The sequence below is a fragment of the Hyperoodon ampullatus genome (assembly GCF_949752795.1).
Source record: "Hyperoodon ampullatus genome assembly, chromosome: 4".
In the NCBI taxonomy this organism is placed as follows: domain Eukaryota; kingdom Metazoa; phylum Chordata; class Mammalia; order Artiodactyla; family Ziphiidae; genus Hyperoodon; species Hyperoodon ampullatus.
Genome location: NC_136917.1, coordinates 1,935,262 through 1,950,667, shown reverse-complemented (window position 1 = coordinate 1,950,667; position 15,406 = coordinate 1,935,262). Strand labels below are relative to the sequence as shown.

At 44.3% G+C, this 15,406-nt stretch overlaps 1 protein-coding gene across 1 annotated transcript in view; it reads left to right on the top strand.

Moving 5' to 3' along the window:
• Positions 1 to 15,406, top strand: part of MAML1 (mastermind like transcriptional coactivator 1) — a gene marked incomplete at both ends in the record, with an annotated part of 43,677 nt that overhangs the window by 26,290 nt on the left and 1,981 nt on the right. The window contains 3 exons of the mRNA XM_079702822.1: positions 9,043 to 10,455; positions 12,693 to 12,932; positions 14,435 to 14,531. Of these exons, the coding sequence (XP_079558948.1) occupies positions 9,043 to 10,455; positions 12,693 to 12,932; positions 14,435 to 14,531 (1,750 nt within the window). The remainder of the gene's footprint in view (positions 1 to 9,042; positions 10,456 to 12,692; positions 12,933 to 14,434; positions 14,532 to 15,406) is intronic.

Here is a 15,406-nt window from a genome sequence, read left to right as displayed (position 1 = left end):
TTGTTAATCAACTATGCTTCAATATAAAATAAAAAAATTTTAAAAAGGTTATAGTCATTTGCTAAAATGACATAGAACTGTACACCCACATTCTACCCATATCTTCTTCCTTGTTGATATTTTGCTGTAATTAGGTAAAATACAACTGTTGGGGGAAACTGGGTGAAGGGTACACAGGACCCTCTGTACTCTTTGCAACTTCCTATGAATCTATAATTCTTTCAAAATAAAAAAAAATTTAAGGTGATGATAAAAATGTCTAGGCACGAAACTATAAAGTTTTCTGGAAAATACATTTCTCAAAACTTGGCATTTTCAGTATATCCTGTAGGCAGATTTAGTGGCAAAGAGTGGTGCTTACAGATCTCCTTAGTACTCAGTGTGCTTCTAATCAGTGATGATACCAAACTATTAAGACATAATGTCTTAAGAGTGGGAATCTTTAATAGCAAATTATAGAAGGTTCTGTAACATTTTTTTCTTTAAATATTTTACAAAGAATCTGTGTAGCCTTGGTGTGAGATTTTTTTCAGCACAGCCCATTTTTCTGGTAACGTCTTAACAGGGCTCTTTGTGCTTGGTCTCAGGGAGGTACTCCTTACAGTTTGAAACTCTGACTCACTCCCTGCTGCTTGTTTTTTACCAAACTCTTTTAGCTTCACAGGTGGAGGTGGGATTAATTTGGGCCCGATCTCAGACTGACCAGGGGAGGGGCAGGGCTGTGGGGATCTGCTGCAGATCCTTCCCAAGGCCTCTGAATGCTCAAACTTGAGGAAACCTCATGTACTCTGACTTTAATCTGCTGTAAAACAGAAACAGTGATACTCATCTTCAGGGTACCTTTGAAGATTGAGTGAGATTCTGAATCAGTGGGGAATAGTAAGTGCAGGTGCTGAGTGGTCCTCGAGGCACACTAAGGAAGTAATGACTTGTCCTTGTAGCATTTGGCTCAAATTAGTGCCTTATCAATGTTGCTACTTTGGACCTCACTGATTTTTCCTCAAATCATTGAAACCTTTAATGTTGCATGAAAATAGAGGATCTTTTCCAACAACAGTCGGAGTTCCTGAGGGTCCTCACTGTATATACAGGGTACTAGAAGAGCTCATGGGGAAAAGAAAGGTGAGCATGGTATTAGGTTGAAATTACCAATATTTAACTACTATTACCTTAAAAAGTTAAATGATTTTATATGTTTCAACCTATACTCTTTTTTGAAGTATAGTTGATTTACAATGTTGTGTTAATTTCTGCTGTACAACAGTGATTCAGTTATACATATATATTACATTTTTTTAATAAAATCCTTCTTGGACTTCCCTGGTGGTCCAGTGGTTAAGACTCCACACTTCCAATGCAGGGGGCACAGGTTCGATCCCTGGTTGGAGAAGTTCTGCATGCCGTGCGCTGCGGCAAAAAAAAAAAAAAAAAAAATTCTTTTCCATTATGGTTTATCATAGGATATTGAATGTAGTTCCCTGTGCTATACAGTAGGGCCTTGTTGTTTATCCATTCTATATATAATAGTTTGCATCTGCTAACCCCAAACTTCCAATCCACCCCTCCCCGACCCCCCACCCACCTTGGCAACCGCATGTCTGTTCTCTATGTCTGTGAATCTGTGAATCTGTTTCTGTTTTGTAGATAGGTTCATTTGTGTCATATTTTAGACTCCACATATAAGTGATATCACATGGTATTTGTCTTTCTCTTTCTGAATTACTTTACTTAGTATGATAATCTCTATTGGCATCCATGTTGCTGCAAATGGCATTATTTCCTTCTTTTTTTTTTTTAGAAATTTATTTTTTATTTATTTTTGGCTGTGTTGGATCTTCGTTGCTGTGCACAGGCTTTCTTTAGTTGCAGTAAGTGGGGGCTACTCTTTGTTGCGGTACATGGGCTTCTTATTGCGGTGGCTTCTCTTGTTGCAGAGCATGGGCTCTAGGGCACACGGGCTTCAGTAGTTGTGGCTCACGGGCTCTAGAGCGCCAGCTCAGTAGTTGTGGCTCACGGGCTTAGTTGCTCTGCGGCATGTGGGATCTTCCTGGACCAGGGCTCGAACCCATGTCCCCTGCATTGGCAGGCGGATTCTTAACCACTGCACCACCAGGGAAGTCCCTGTCTTTTTGACTTGTAGTATTGTCTGGATATATGCCCAGGAGTGGGATTGCTGGAACATATGACAACTCTATTTTTAGTTTTTTGAGGAACCTCTGTATTGTCAACCTATACTTTTTTTTTTCCTTCTTCTTTTGGCCGCTCCACACAGCATGCGGGATCTTAGTTCCCTGACCAGGGATTGAACCTGCGCCCCCTGCAGTGGAAGCGCAGAGTCCCAACCACTGGACCGCCAGGGAAGTCCCTGTCAACCTATACTTTCATCTACATGTCAGTGCATAAGGAACATTGATAAGAGAGCCACCCCTGTCTTGAACAGACACATCTGTTTGTTAATTCAGAGTGGGAGAACTCTCATTTGGGGGAGTTTTACCACAAAGCACACTGGAATTTCATTGGTGGGTGGTGGAAGAGGGTGGAAGTAGAGACTAGGTGAGGGACTGTCCTCACTAAGTGAGGTCTGGTGGGTGGGTGGGGACAGTATACTGATTTGGTGTCCATACGGTGTGGCAACTCCAGCTTGACTCACCGTTGATATCCTGGAGCCCTCTCCCGGAGTAGAAGATGATGGGTGGCACAGGCTAGGGCAGGAGTTAGGACTGACTGGGTGAGCGTGCAAGGCCTCCAGTTTGCCATCAGGCATGAAGTATTCTTCAACAAAACCCCCTTGTGGAGGAAGTGAGCACCAGATCACATTATCCCAGAACTGAATCCTCCTGAAACCCCGTGCATCGGGAGACCATTAGGTAGTTACAACAGAAACCTCCGAGCTGAGTACCCAGAAGTACCAGACACACTGACGGCAAGTACAAGGACAGCCAGTCTTGTATGCTTTATAGCTCTTACTGTGTTCGTTCTTAAAATAATTTATAATCAGTTCAGACCATTTTCCCACCTGTTATAAATTCCTGGAGATCAGGCTCCATGGTTTACTCATCTTTGTCTTCCTCTGCAGTGCCCTGCACATATCAGGCACTCCGGCAAATGCTCAAGACTCAAAAATCTGCCAGAGCCACCGTATTCCACACTTCCCAAACCCACCTACATCATTCCAGTTAAATTTTGTGTGCAGTTGAGAAAATGACCCGGCGTTTCCTTTGGCTAAAAGCAATTGGTATTGCAAAATTAAGTTGTTACTTTAGAACTTGTCTGCAGCTGTTTGCATGTGGATATTGAAAGAGGACGTGGTAGCTTTTATAACTGTTATGGCAAAGAAGGATTCTGTTTCTAATCTGGGACAATCAGCTGACTCATCAGGTGCGTTGACCTCTTAGGTGTCCATCTTCCCCCTTAGGAAAATAGAAAACTGAGCTCCCAGGTTTACAGAGAGCCCAAACCTGACACTGAGGAGCAAATGATTTTCCAAAAAAAAGAAATAATAGAAAGAATAACCCCCCCGAAAATTAGCAACTCATTTTTCTTTCCTTCTGGCCGACTAAATGGGTATGAATTTACCTTCCCAGAAGGAAACTTTTAAAACAAAGGATCGTATAAAGGGTCCATTTTAGGATTATGGTTCCTTTCCCCCTCTCACCCCTAGGTGGCAGCAGGAAGCAGAAAAACCTGCATGAAAGTAAATCACACGTCCTTGTGTTGTAGGGGCTGTGTTCTTAGTTTTGGTTTGTTTTGTTTTAATATTTATTTATTTATTTATTTGGCTGTGCCAGGTCTTAGTTGCAGCACGCGGGATCTTTGTTACGGCGAGCGGGATCTTTAGTTGTGGCACGTGAACTCTTAGTTGTGGCATGTGGGATCTAGTTCCCTGACCAGGGATCCATCCTGGGCCCCCTGCATTGGGAGCGTGGTGTCTTAGCCATTGGACCACCGGGGAAGTCCCAGTATTTTTTTTTTAATTGAGGTATAGTTGATTTACAATGTTGTGTTAATTAACTGCTGTACAGCAAAGTGATTCAGTTATACATATATATACATTCCTTTTTTTATATTTTCCATATGGTTTATCATAAGATAGTAAATATAGTTCTCTGCGCTATACAGTAGGACCTTGCTTATCCGTTATGTATATAAAAACTTACATCTGCTAACCCCAACCTCCCACTCCAACCCCTCTCTGCTGGCAACCACCAGTCTGTTCTCTATGTCCGTGATTCTATTTATTTCATAGGTAAGTTCATTTGTGTCGTATTTTAGATTCCACATATAAGTGATATATCATTGTATTTGTCTTTCTCTTTCTGGCTTACGTTACTTAGTATGATAATCTCTAGTTGCATCCATGTTGCTGCTAATAGCATTATTTCCTTCTTTTCTATGGCTGAGTAGTATTCCATTGTATATATGTACCTCATTTACTTTATCCATTCATCTGTCAGTGGACATTTAGGTTGTTTACAGGTCTTGGCTGTTGTGAATAGTGCTGCTGTGAACACAGTGGTGCATGTATCTTTTTGAATTATAGTTTTGTCTGGGTATATACCCAAGAGTGGGATTGCTGGATCATATGGTAATTCTATTTTTAGTTTCTTGAGGAACCTCCATACTGTTTTCCACAGTGGCTGCACTAACTGACATCCCCACCAACAGTATTAGGAGGGTTCCCTTTTCTCCACACCCTCTCCAACATTTATCTTATTTTATTTTTTAAAGGGTGTTGTTGTTTTTTTTGATAAATTTATTTATTTTATTTTTGGCTGCGTTGGGTCTAAGTTGTTGCACGCGGGCTTTCTCTAGTTGCAGAGAGTGGGGGCTGCTCTTCGTTGCGGTGCATGAGCCTCTCATTGCAGTGGCCTCTCTTTGTTTTGGAGCATGGGCTCTAGGCACAGGGGCTTCAGTAGTTGTGGCTTGTGGGTTCAGTAGTTGTGGCTCGCGGGCTCTAGAGTGCAGGCTCAGTAGTTGTGCACAGGCTTAGTTGCTCCACAGCATGTGGGATCTTCCCGGACCAGGGCTCGAACCCATGTCCCCTGCATTGGCAGGTGGATTCCCAGCCACTGCACCACCAGGGAAGCCCTCCAGCATTTATTGTTTGTAGATTTTTTGATGATGGCCATTCTGACCGGTGTAAGGTGATAGATACCTCATTGTAGTTTTGATTTGCATTTGTCTGATAATTAACCATGTTGAGCATCTTTTCATATGCCTATTGGCCATCTGTATATCTTCTTTGGAGAAATATCTATTTAGGTCTTCTGCCCATTTTTTGATTGGGTTGTTTGATTTTTTGTTGTCGAGTTGTATGAGCTGTCTGTATATTTTGGAAATTAAGCCCTTGTCAGTCTCATCATTTGCAGATATTTTCTCCCATTCTATAGGTTGTCTTTTCATTTTGTTGATGGTCTCCTTTGCTGTGCAAAAGCTTGTAAGTTTCATTAGGTCCTATTTGGTTTTTTTGTTTGGTTTGGTTTATATTTCTGTTACCTTGGGAGACTGACCTAAGAAAACATTGGTATGATTCATGTCAGAGAATGTTTTGCCTATGACCTCTTCTAGGATTTTTATGGTGTCATGTCTTACATTTAAGTCTTTAAGCCATTTTGAGTTTATTTTTGTGTATGGTGAGGGTGTGTTCTAACTTCATTGATATACATGCAGCTGTCCAACTTTCCCAACACCAGTTGCTGAAGAGGCTGTCTTTTTCCCATTGTATATTCTTACCTCCTTTGTTGAAGATTAATTGATTGTAGGTGTGTAGGTTTATTTCTGGACACTCTGTTCCATTGATCCATATGTCTGTTTTTGTGCCAATACCATACTGTTTTGATTACTATAGCTTTGTAGTATTATCTGAAGTCTGGAAGGGTTATGCCTCCAGCTTTGTTCTTTTTCCTCAGGGTTGTTTTGACAATTCTGGGTCTTTTATGGTTCCATATGAATTTTAAGATGATTTGTTCTAGGGACTTCCCTGGTGGTCCAGTGATAAAGCATCTGTCTTACAATGCGGGGGACACAGGTTTGATCCCTGGTCAGGGAACTGAGATGCCACATGCTGCGGGGCAACTAAGCCCATGTGCCACAACTACTGAGCTCACATGCCTCAACTAGAGAGCCTGCGTGCTGCAAACTACAGAGCCCACACACCCTGGAACCCGCGTGCCACAACTAGAGAAGAGAAAACCCACATGCCACAACAGATAGAAGCCCACGTGCTGCAACGAAGAGCCCATGTGCTGCAGTGAAGATCCCACGTGCCGCAACCAAGACCCAACTCAAGCCAAAAATAAAATAAATAAATAAATAAATAAATCTTTTAAAAAATGTTTTAAAAAAGATTATTCTAGTTCTGTGAAAAATGTCATAGGTAATTTGATAGGGATTGCATTAAATCTGTCGATTGCTTTGGGTAGTACGGCCATTTTAACATATTAAGTCTTCCAATCCAAGAGCATGGGATATCTTTCCATTTCTTTGAATCATCTTCAGTTTCCTTTATTAATGTTTTATAGTTCTCAGTGTATAAGTCTTTCACCTCCTTGGTCAGGTTTATTCCTAAGTATTTTATTGTTGGGAGTGCGATTTTAAAAGGTATTTTTTTTTTTACATTCCTTTTCTGATATTTCATTGTTGGTGTAAAGAAATGCAACTGATTTCTGTATGTTTATCTTGTATCCTGCTACCTTGCTGAATTCGTTTATCAGTTCTAGTAGTTTTTGTGTGGAGTATTTAGGGTTTTCTAAGTATGGTATCATATCATCTGCATATAATGACAATTTTACCTTTTCTCTTGCAATTTGAATACCTTTTATTTCTTTTTCTTGTCTGATTTCTGTGGCTAGGACTTCCAGTACTGTGTTGAATAGAAGAGGTGAGAGTGAGCATCCTTGTCTTATTCCAGAATTTAGCAGGAAGGCTTTCAGCTTTTCACCACAGAATATTATTGGCTGTGGGTTTGTCATAAATTTATTATCTTGAGATATGTTCCCTCTATACGTAGGGGCTGTGTTCTTTTTTTTTTTTGCTGTATACGGGCCTCTCACTGCTGTGGCCTCTACCATTGCGGAGCACAGGCTCCGGATGCGCAGGCTCAGCGGCCACGGCTCACGGGCCCAGCCACTCCACGGCATGTGAGATCTTCCCGGACCGGGGCACGAACCCATGTCCTCTGCATCGGCAGGCGGACTCTCAACCACTGCGCCACCAGGGAAGCCCGGGGCTGTGTTCTTGAGTTGAGTCCTAGGATCATGTTTTGCTTATACTTCTGCCCTACAGTTCCATTTATTGAGCATCCTAACCTTTTCTGAGCTAACTTAAGTACCCAGATATGCATTTAAAGAAATACTTAGCCAGGATTTATAGAACACTGTGCAGTCAGCTTTAACAGTTAAGAAATAAGAAAATCTTGAAGGAGAGGGAATGGAACATTAAAATTGGAACTCAGAGACTGATAAAATTGCCCTCCTTGTTTTCTTGCTCATTGCACATTTGTGTCTACAGGTAGTTTGCTGCTGAGAGCTGGTGCCCTTGGCCCCCTCCTTCCCTCCACCCTCCGCCCAGGGAGTCAGGTACTTCTGTGCTCAGCCTCCTGGGGTGGATGTGATGGGTCATTGTGGCCCTTCTCTGCAGCAGAAGAAAGCAGCACAGAGTGTCCTGTGCTACTCTCTGACTCCTCTGAAATCTGCTTAAAGATAAGAATGAAAGCTGTTAATTGGAATGTTGTAAATAGCACAGTATAGATGCTTAGGGCCGGTTGGGGGGGAGGTTGGAATTGAGAGTGGGGAATAAAGGACAAAAATGTAACAGAAGTAAACATAGGAAAGGAGCAGACATGTATAGAGGCTGAGTGCAGGTGCCTCTGTTAGTGGAGGAGTTGTGTCCTGGTAGCTGAAAACGAGGCTGGGAAATAACGGCAAGACACCACCTCTTCTCTTCCCTGTCATGTTCTCTCCATAAAACTCCTGCCCTTGAACTCTCAGGGTGCTTATTGCTCTACGGCTTGCATATGGTGTTTGTCTTATTCTGTAGCCATGTCCATGTATGTCCCATGTCCTAGAAGATTGGAAGCCCATGAAGAGCAGGGACCACCTCATTTGTCTTGATATCCCCACAGCACTTGTCCCTGACACACGGTAGACTCTTAATAAGGTTAGTTGAACAAATCCAATTGAGGAGAACATGGGGAAGTAAGTAACTGCCAGACAGACCTGACTGTGTTCAAATTAATGGTCTCGTTAAGAAGTGGTAGGGTTTGGGAGGGCTGGTGACTGGGTGCAGGGGATTAGAAGATGCTCACGGTTGGTGGGGAGCAGAGTGGGACAAAAGCCAAAAGGCAGAGGCCTGTAAGGCATATGAGGAAGCAGCCTAGGCTGGAGAGAAGGGGTGGAGCCGAGCGAGGGCACCTAGAAAGATGAGGAAGGGCATGAACACGCCTGTGCACCAAGATGGAGGCCTGGAGCTCGTGATCAGCACCCAACAGGGCCTGAAAAAGAGCCGATAGTAGCCAAGTCTCCTTTAGCTGAAGGCAACAGAAATCCAAGTTAAACCAGCTTAAACACAAGGAGGAATTTATTGGTTCCCATAAGTGACAAGCCCAGGGGGATGGCTGGTCTCGTGTATAACCTAGATCCGGGATGCAAATGATGTCCTCAAGAATATATGTGTATCCTTTGGCTCTTTCTCATTAGCTCCATTCTCAGTCACACCCTCAGATTAGATGACTGGGCTGCATCAGGCTTGTGTCCTGCAAAAAGAGCTGCAAGAGTCCAGGGACTGACGCATTGACTGCAGCCGGACTACTTTCCCCCAGCTGAGCTAGTCTTCACTCAGGCAAGGCCACAGGAGAGGAGGAGGCAGAGATAACCGTGGAGGGGGAATGGGGGTGTGTTCCCAGAGGTGAGGGTTGTAAACTGGGCAAGCAAAATCGGCAGGAGAGCACTGCAGGGATACAGGCCCCTGGTTTAAGTCACCATTAGAAGCAGACGGGCCTCATACGTGGTGTGTATATAAGCCACTCTTTTTCTTGTTTTTCAGCATCTCCATGATACAGTGAAGAGGAATCTCGATAGTGCCACATCCCCTCAGAATGGTGATCAACAGAATGGCTATGGAGACTTCTTTCCTGGGCATAAGAAGACCCGCCGGGAGGCCCCTCTGGGAGTTGCCGTCTCTTCTAATGGCCTGCCTCCAGCCTCCCCCCTTGGTCAGCCTGACAAGCCTGGCACAGAGGCCCTACAGGCCAGCGGGAAGCACTCACTGGGGCTGGACTCCATCAATAAGAAGTGTCTGGCAGACTCGAGCCTCCACTTGAATGGAGGCAGCAACCCCAGTGAGTCATTTCCCCTGAGCCTGAATAAAGAACTGAAGCAGGAGCCCGTGGATGACCTGCCTTGCATGATCGCAGGGGCCGGAGGCTCCATATCTCAAAGCAACCTCATGCCTGACCTCAACCTTAATGAGCAGGAGTGGAAGGAGCTCATCGAGGAGCTGAACAGGTCAGTGCCTGATGAAGACATGAAGGATCTATTTAATGAGGACTTTGAAGAGAAGAAGGATCCAGAGTCTTCTGGTTCTGCCACACAGACCCCCTTGGCACAGGACATTAATATTAAAACAGAATTCTCTCCAGCAGCCTTTGAACAAGAACAGTTAGGCTCTCCACAAGTGAGGGCTGGGTCTGCAGGACAGACCTTTATGGGGCCTTCCTCTGGCCCTGTGAGCACAGATTCACCCAGCCTAGGGGGCTCTCAGCCCCTGTTCCACACCTCTGGTCAGCCTGGGGTGGACAGTCCCAGTCCCAACCTGATGTCGGCATCAGCCCAGGCCCAGAATGCACAAAGAGCCCTCTCCAGTGTGGTGTTGCCTAGCCAGGGCCCAGGCGGGAGCTCAGAGCTGTCCTCTGCCCACCAACTCCAGCAGATCGCTGCCAAGCAGAAGCGTGAGCAGATGCTCCAGAACCCACAGCAGGCTGCCGCAGCACCAGCTCCAGGCCAGATGGCCACGTGGCAGCAGACAGGCCCCTCCCACAGTCCCTTAAATGTCCCTTACTCCATGGAAAAACCTGCCAGCCCTCCCGGTTACAAGCAAGACTTCACTGGCTCCAAACTGCTCATGATGCCCAGTGTGAACAAGAGCTCCCCTCGGCCAGGAGGCCCCTACCTCCAGCCCAGCCATGTGAACCTGCTGAGTCACCAGCCACCAAGTAACTTGAATCAGAATCCCGTGGCTAACCAAGGATCAGTGCTGGACTATGGCAACACCAAACCCCTTTCTCACTACAAAGCAGACTGTGGGCAAGGCGGCCCCGGGGCTGGCCAGAGCAAGCCGGCCCTGATGGCTTATCTTCCCCAGCAGCTGTCTCATCTGAACAACGAGCAGAACTCCTTATTTCTAATGAAACCAAAGCCAGGAAATTTGCCCTTCCGATCACTGGTTCCACCTAGCCAGGTGAGCACGGGGCTTTACTGTGTGACTCTGCATCCACATCCATCCTAGTGTGGTTACCAGATCCCAGGTAGTTGCGGAACAAAGGGAGGGAGGGAGCTGGTACTTTCGTCCTTTGACTCCCTTGGGAGTGAAAATTAACCAAGCAAACGAGGATTGATTCTTAATAAACAAAAATAGGGTAAAATTCCCTAGTGTAACTTGGTTTTATCTGTATACCCATTTGAGGAATCCCCTGCACTTGGTCTAGTGTCTCTTTCATGCCATACAACTTAAGTCATTTGTGGCAAGATCACATTTAATGTCCTTAGAGGCTCTCCTTTTTTTAATATATATATACCACTTTTCAGACATGTGTGTTCAAAATACCATAAGTTTTAGTAAGATTATAACATTCAGGTGAGTGCTGCTTCCTAACAGGTTATTTAGTGAAGACACTCAAGCCTGGCAGAATCACATGGCTTTGTAGGGTGGAGAATGGTCAAGTACCATTCTATGATGATCATTATTTGCATTTCTACTCACATTCAAATATGTTCTAAAATGTCTCCCCACTGGAAGCCTTCTCATGGCTAGGGCTTGTATAGTAAACAAACACAGAGTGTTCCTGGACTTCCTCAAAGTTAGCACTTGCTTTTCTTACTCCACAGTGTGTCCTGGATTGTCTTCTGTATCTATAGAAGACATATATATATAGATCCATTGATACTTTTTAACAGTTGTGTGACAATAGTTGTGTCACATGCAGTTGGGTATATTGCATTGCCTCCTTTCTTTCACTACTGTAAGCCTGCAGTCTATTTGTAGCACACTCTAAAATTTTAAAAATTAAAAATTAAAATACTCGGTGCTAGTAATACCATGAGGAAATTGACATATTCAGATAGTAGTGAGGGTGTGTAAATGGGCACAGTGCTTTTGGAAAGTAATTTGACATTTCATATTTTTCATAAGCCATAAAAATGTTTGTAAGCATTGACACATTATATACCCCTGCAAGAAATAATCCAAAAACAAGAGGAAAGTTACATACAAGATATTCATTGCATGATTATTTCTAATAGCCAAAAACTGGAAGCAGTCTAAGCATCTGTCAGCAGAAGAATGCATGTGTAAACGTTCTTACTTCTCATTATTTCAGCCACTAAGCTGCTACACAGCCACTGAGAGCATCCTAAAGAAAGAGTGGCACAGCGATGTCTGCCATTTCAGTAGTACTTTGCACCTCACAAGGCACTCTTGTAGTCCATAAGCTTCTGGTGATTGGAGTGAGGAGATTACTTCAGAATCTGTCTGCTCTAAAATTAGAATCTTGCAAAAAGATTAAATATACAAATGAGGGACTTCCCTGGTGGTCCAGTGGTTAAGACTCCACACTCCCAATGCAGGGGACCCAGGTTCGATCCCTGGTCAGAGAACTAGATCCCGCATGCCGCAACTAAGACCCAGTGCAGCCAAATACATACATACAAATAAATAAGGACTGGGGAAAAGCTCAAAAAGTTGAATTTGTTCAAATGATAATTGCTTTTTGCCTTTTTCCTGTATGAGTTAAAATTTCTCCTTTTCTTTTAAAGGTAAGTAATGATGTTGGGGTAATATTGTGGTAACCTTTGACATGACTCTCACTTTAGGTCCAGGTATTAATAGAGAATATCCATTAAAGTTCTCATTGGTACTCAGCATTTTTTGAGCATGAGTATCTGACAAAAGTCAAGCAGTCTCTTCCCAGGAAAATGCTGTACACAGGTGGACAAACCATATAATTTCAGGAGGTTCAGGGACAGCCCTGCCACCAGGGGCCCAAGGTTTGCACACTCAGAATGTAGCATCTCCATCGACCAGAGCCCCTCAGAAGTTCCTCCTCTGGGGGCCTATCCACACCCATGCATTCCAGTAAGGGAACATTTATAAGCTGCAGTTGCCACTGGAACTATGTATACAAATATACGAGCTTAAATATAAAATCACACCTTTGCCACTGGTGAATCATAGGAAACAAACCTAACATGCAGCTAGTGACTGTTCATTGCCATGCCTGGATACTCAGGTGTTAGTGCTGTTGGTCTCCAGCCCCGCCCTGGAGGGTGGTTTCACTGGAGTCACCTGCAGGGAAGAAGAGCCTTCAAGAGAAAGCGTTGAGGCAGGCTTTCACTGGATGCAGCTCATCTTCTCTGATCAGGGCTTATAGTCTTCAGTGTGTCCCATCTGACTTGAGACCCCCTTTTCTGTGCTGACAGGACCAGAACCCTCCCAGCGTCCCTGTACCAACCCAGGCTGCCAGTGTGGGGACTCAGCCACCCGCCGTGTCCGTGGCCAGCACTCACAGTAGCACCTCCTTTCTCAGTAACCAGCAGCAGGCAGCTGTAATGAAGCAGCATCAGTTGCTTTTGGACCAACAGAAACAGAGGGAGCAGCAACAAAAGCATTTGCAACAACAGCAGTTTTTGCAAAGGCAACAGCACCTTCTGGCAGAACAGGTAAAGAGAAAGGTGGAAGAAAACCCCACCATCCCTTCCCATGTTTGCCTGCCTCCCAAGTCACTGCAGTGGCTACAGGCTCCAGTGTGTATGTATGTGGATTTGCGATTGTTTGTATGCCCGGTATTAGAGTACTCCTGGAAACAGGAGTGTGGCGTTTCTCAGACAGTGGTAGCCTGTGTCAGAGCAGCTTTGTGTCACTTAGTGGGGATTAATGAAGGCCGAATCTGTGGCTAAAACTGTATGTGTTAGGAACGTTTTTCCATGTCCCTTGTCAGCAGCTACCAAAGCACTGAGCTCACCTGGTCCACCACTTTGCTGTGGGATCCAGCTTTTTTGTAAAGGTGGAGATTGCTATAAGGGAGAACATAAAGCAGGGAAACGAAGATGTACATCCCTGAGGTCCTGGGGTTCAAGAATCAGGACTGACAAGCCCCCTCCCAGTCCTGCAGTTCACCCACTTGGTCACCAAATGTAGTGTTCAGGTACCAAGGTTACAGGAGTTCTCAGGATTTTAAATTACATCCTTAAGACATAAGAGAACCAGCTACCCAGAGGATAAAGTTGATTGAGGATGACTTTAAAATCCACGTTACTGCCTCAGTTCTGCCAGTTTTTAAATAACAGCTTTGTTGGGATGTAATTCACATGACATACAATCCACCCATTTAAAGTGTATAATTCAAATAGTTTTTAGTTTATTCACAGAGTTATACAAACCATCACCACAGCCACTTTTAGAACATTACCTAAAGGAAACCCTGTACCCATTAAAAGTTGTTCCCCCATCTTCCCAAGCCTAGGGAACCACTAGTCTACTTTTTATCTCTATAGATTTACCTATTCTGGACATTTCATATAAATGCATTCAAGGTTCAACCATATTGTAGCATGTATCCATACTTCATTCCTTTCTGTGGCTGAATAATATTCCATTATATGAATATGCTGCATTTTATTTATCTGTTCATCAGTTTATAGACGTTTGGGTTGTTTCCCCTTTTTGTGGACATAGGTTTTCAGTCCTCTTGAGTATACAGCCAGGGATGGAATTGTTGGGTCATATGGTAACTCTTTAGTTTAACCTTTTGAGAAACTGCCAGACTGTTTTCCAAAGCAGCTACACCATTTTGCGTCCCCACAGCAGTGTATGAGGGGGCCAGTTTCTCCACATCCTTGACACACTTATCTGTCTTTTTGATTCTAGCCATCCTGGTAGGTGTGAAGTGGTATCTATCTCATTGTGGCTTTGATTTGCATTTCCCTGGCCTGCCATTCTTTTTTCTTTTAACTGATGCATCACTTTTTTTTTTTTTTAAATCATTGCCCCATCCTTCTGTCTCCTACTACAATTTATTAAGAGCCCCCCAAATGAGATTACGAGCATTATCTCCATAGGAGTCCCTCTGAGTAACAAACTTGGACAGTTTACTTTTCTCTAATCGCTTTGTTTTTGTTTTATGTGGGTCTTGTAATTTTCTGTTGTTCTTGGCATTTTCTAGGAGAAGCAACAGTTTCAGCGCCATCTGACCCGCCCGCCACCCCAGTACCAAGACCCAACACAGAGCACCTTCCCACAACAGGTTGGACAGTTCACAGGTGAGGAGTGTCTGAGGCAGTGGAGTGGGGCAGGGGAAGGCAGGCACTGGACAGAGCAGGTAGTCTGTTCCACGCATGCTGAGTTCCTACTCTCTGCCCAGCTTTATGCTGTAGATGCTAAATGGATGTATATGCTGCTGTAACTCCATTCTGCATAAGGAACCTAGCGTTCCGGTTACCCTACAGGTCAGAAGAAAGTCTTAGAGGCAGACTACTTTGGCTGAGTGCTTTGGCTGGGTCCCTGGCTGTATAATCTTTTGAGGCAAAATCATCTGTAGTTGGAAGATATCTTATCAATAGGAAGTGGTTTCTGTAATTCTTAAGAAAGTTCTTTGCTTCTAGCATTATGTGTCTGTTTAAAAAATGACCTTCTCCTATTTTCCAGATAAGGAGAGACTTAATGCACTTGTATGGCCTTTTGCTTCTTTTCTTTCTTCCTGCCTGCTCATACTGGTGTCACGGATGGCAGTATCAGCAGCAGACAGTTGACCAGACAGGGGCAGGAAGCATTCTGAGGTCTCAGCTGTCATGTCTCAGATATGTGAGGGAACCTGACCGCCATTGCTCAGGCTGTTGCTCCAGAAATTTAGAGAGATTTCAGTTGACAGATGCAGTAAAATCTAGGCCATACCTGCCTTTCTAGCTCTTGGAATATCTTCGAAACCTGTGCTTCTCTTGGTCAGTGATTCTCGTTATAAAGTGTCCCAGAGAAGTTGACCACAGCTGTGCATTCCAGAGGAGACTTAAGTGGGGTTGTTTCTTGGTTTTTTGGGTTTTTTTTTGCGGTACGCGGGCCTCTCACTGTTGTGGCCTCTCCCATTGCGGAGCACAGGCTCAGGACCCGCAGGCTCAGCGGCCATGGCTCACGGGCCCAG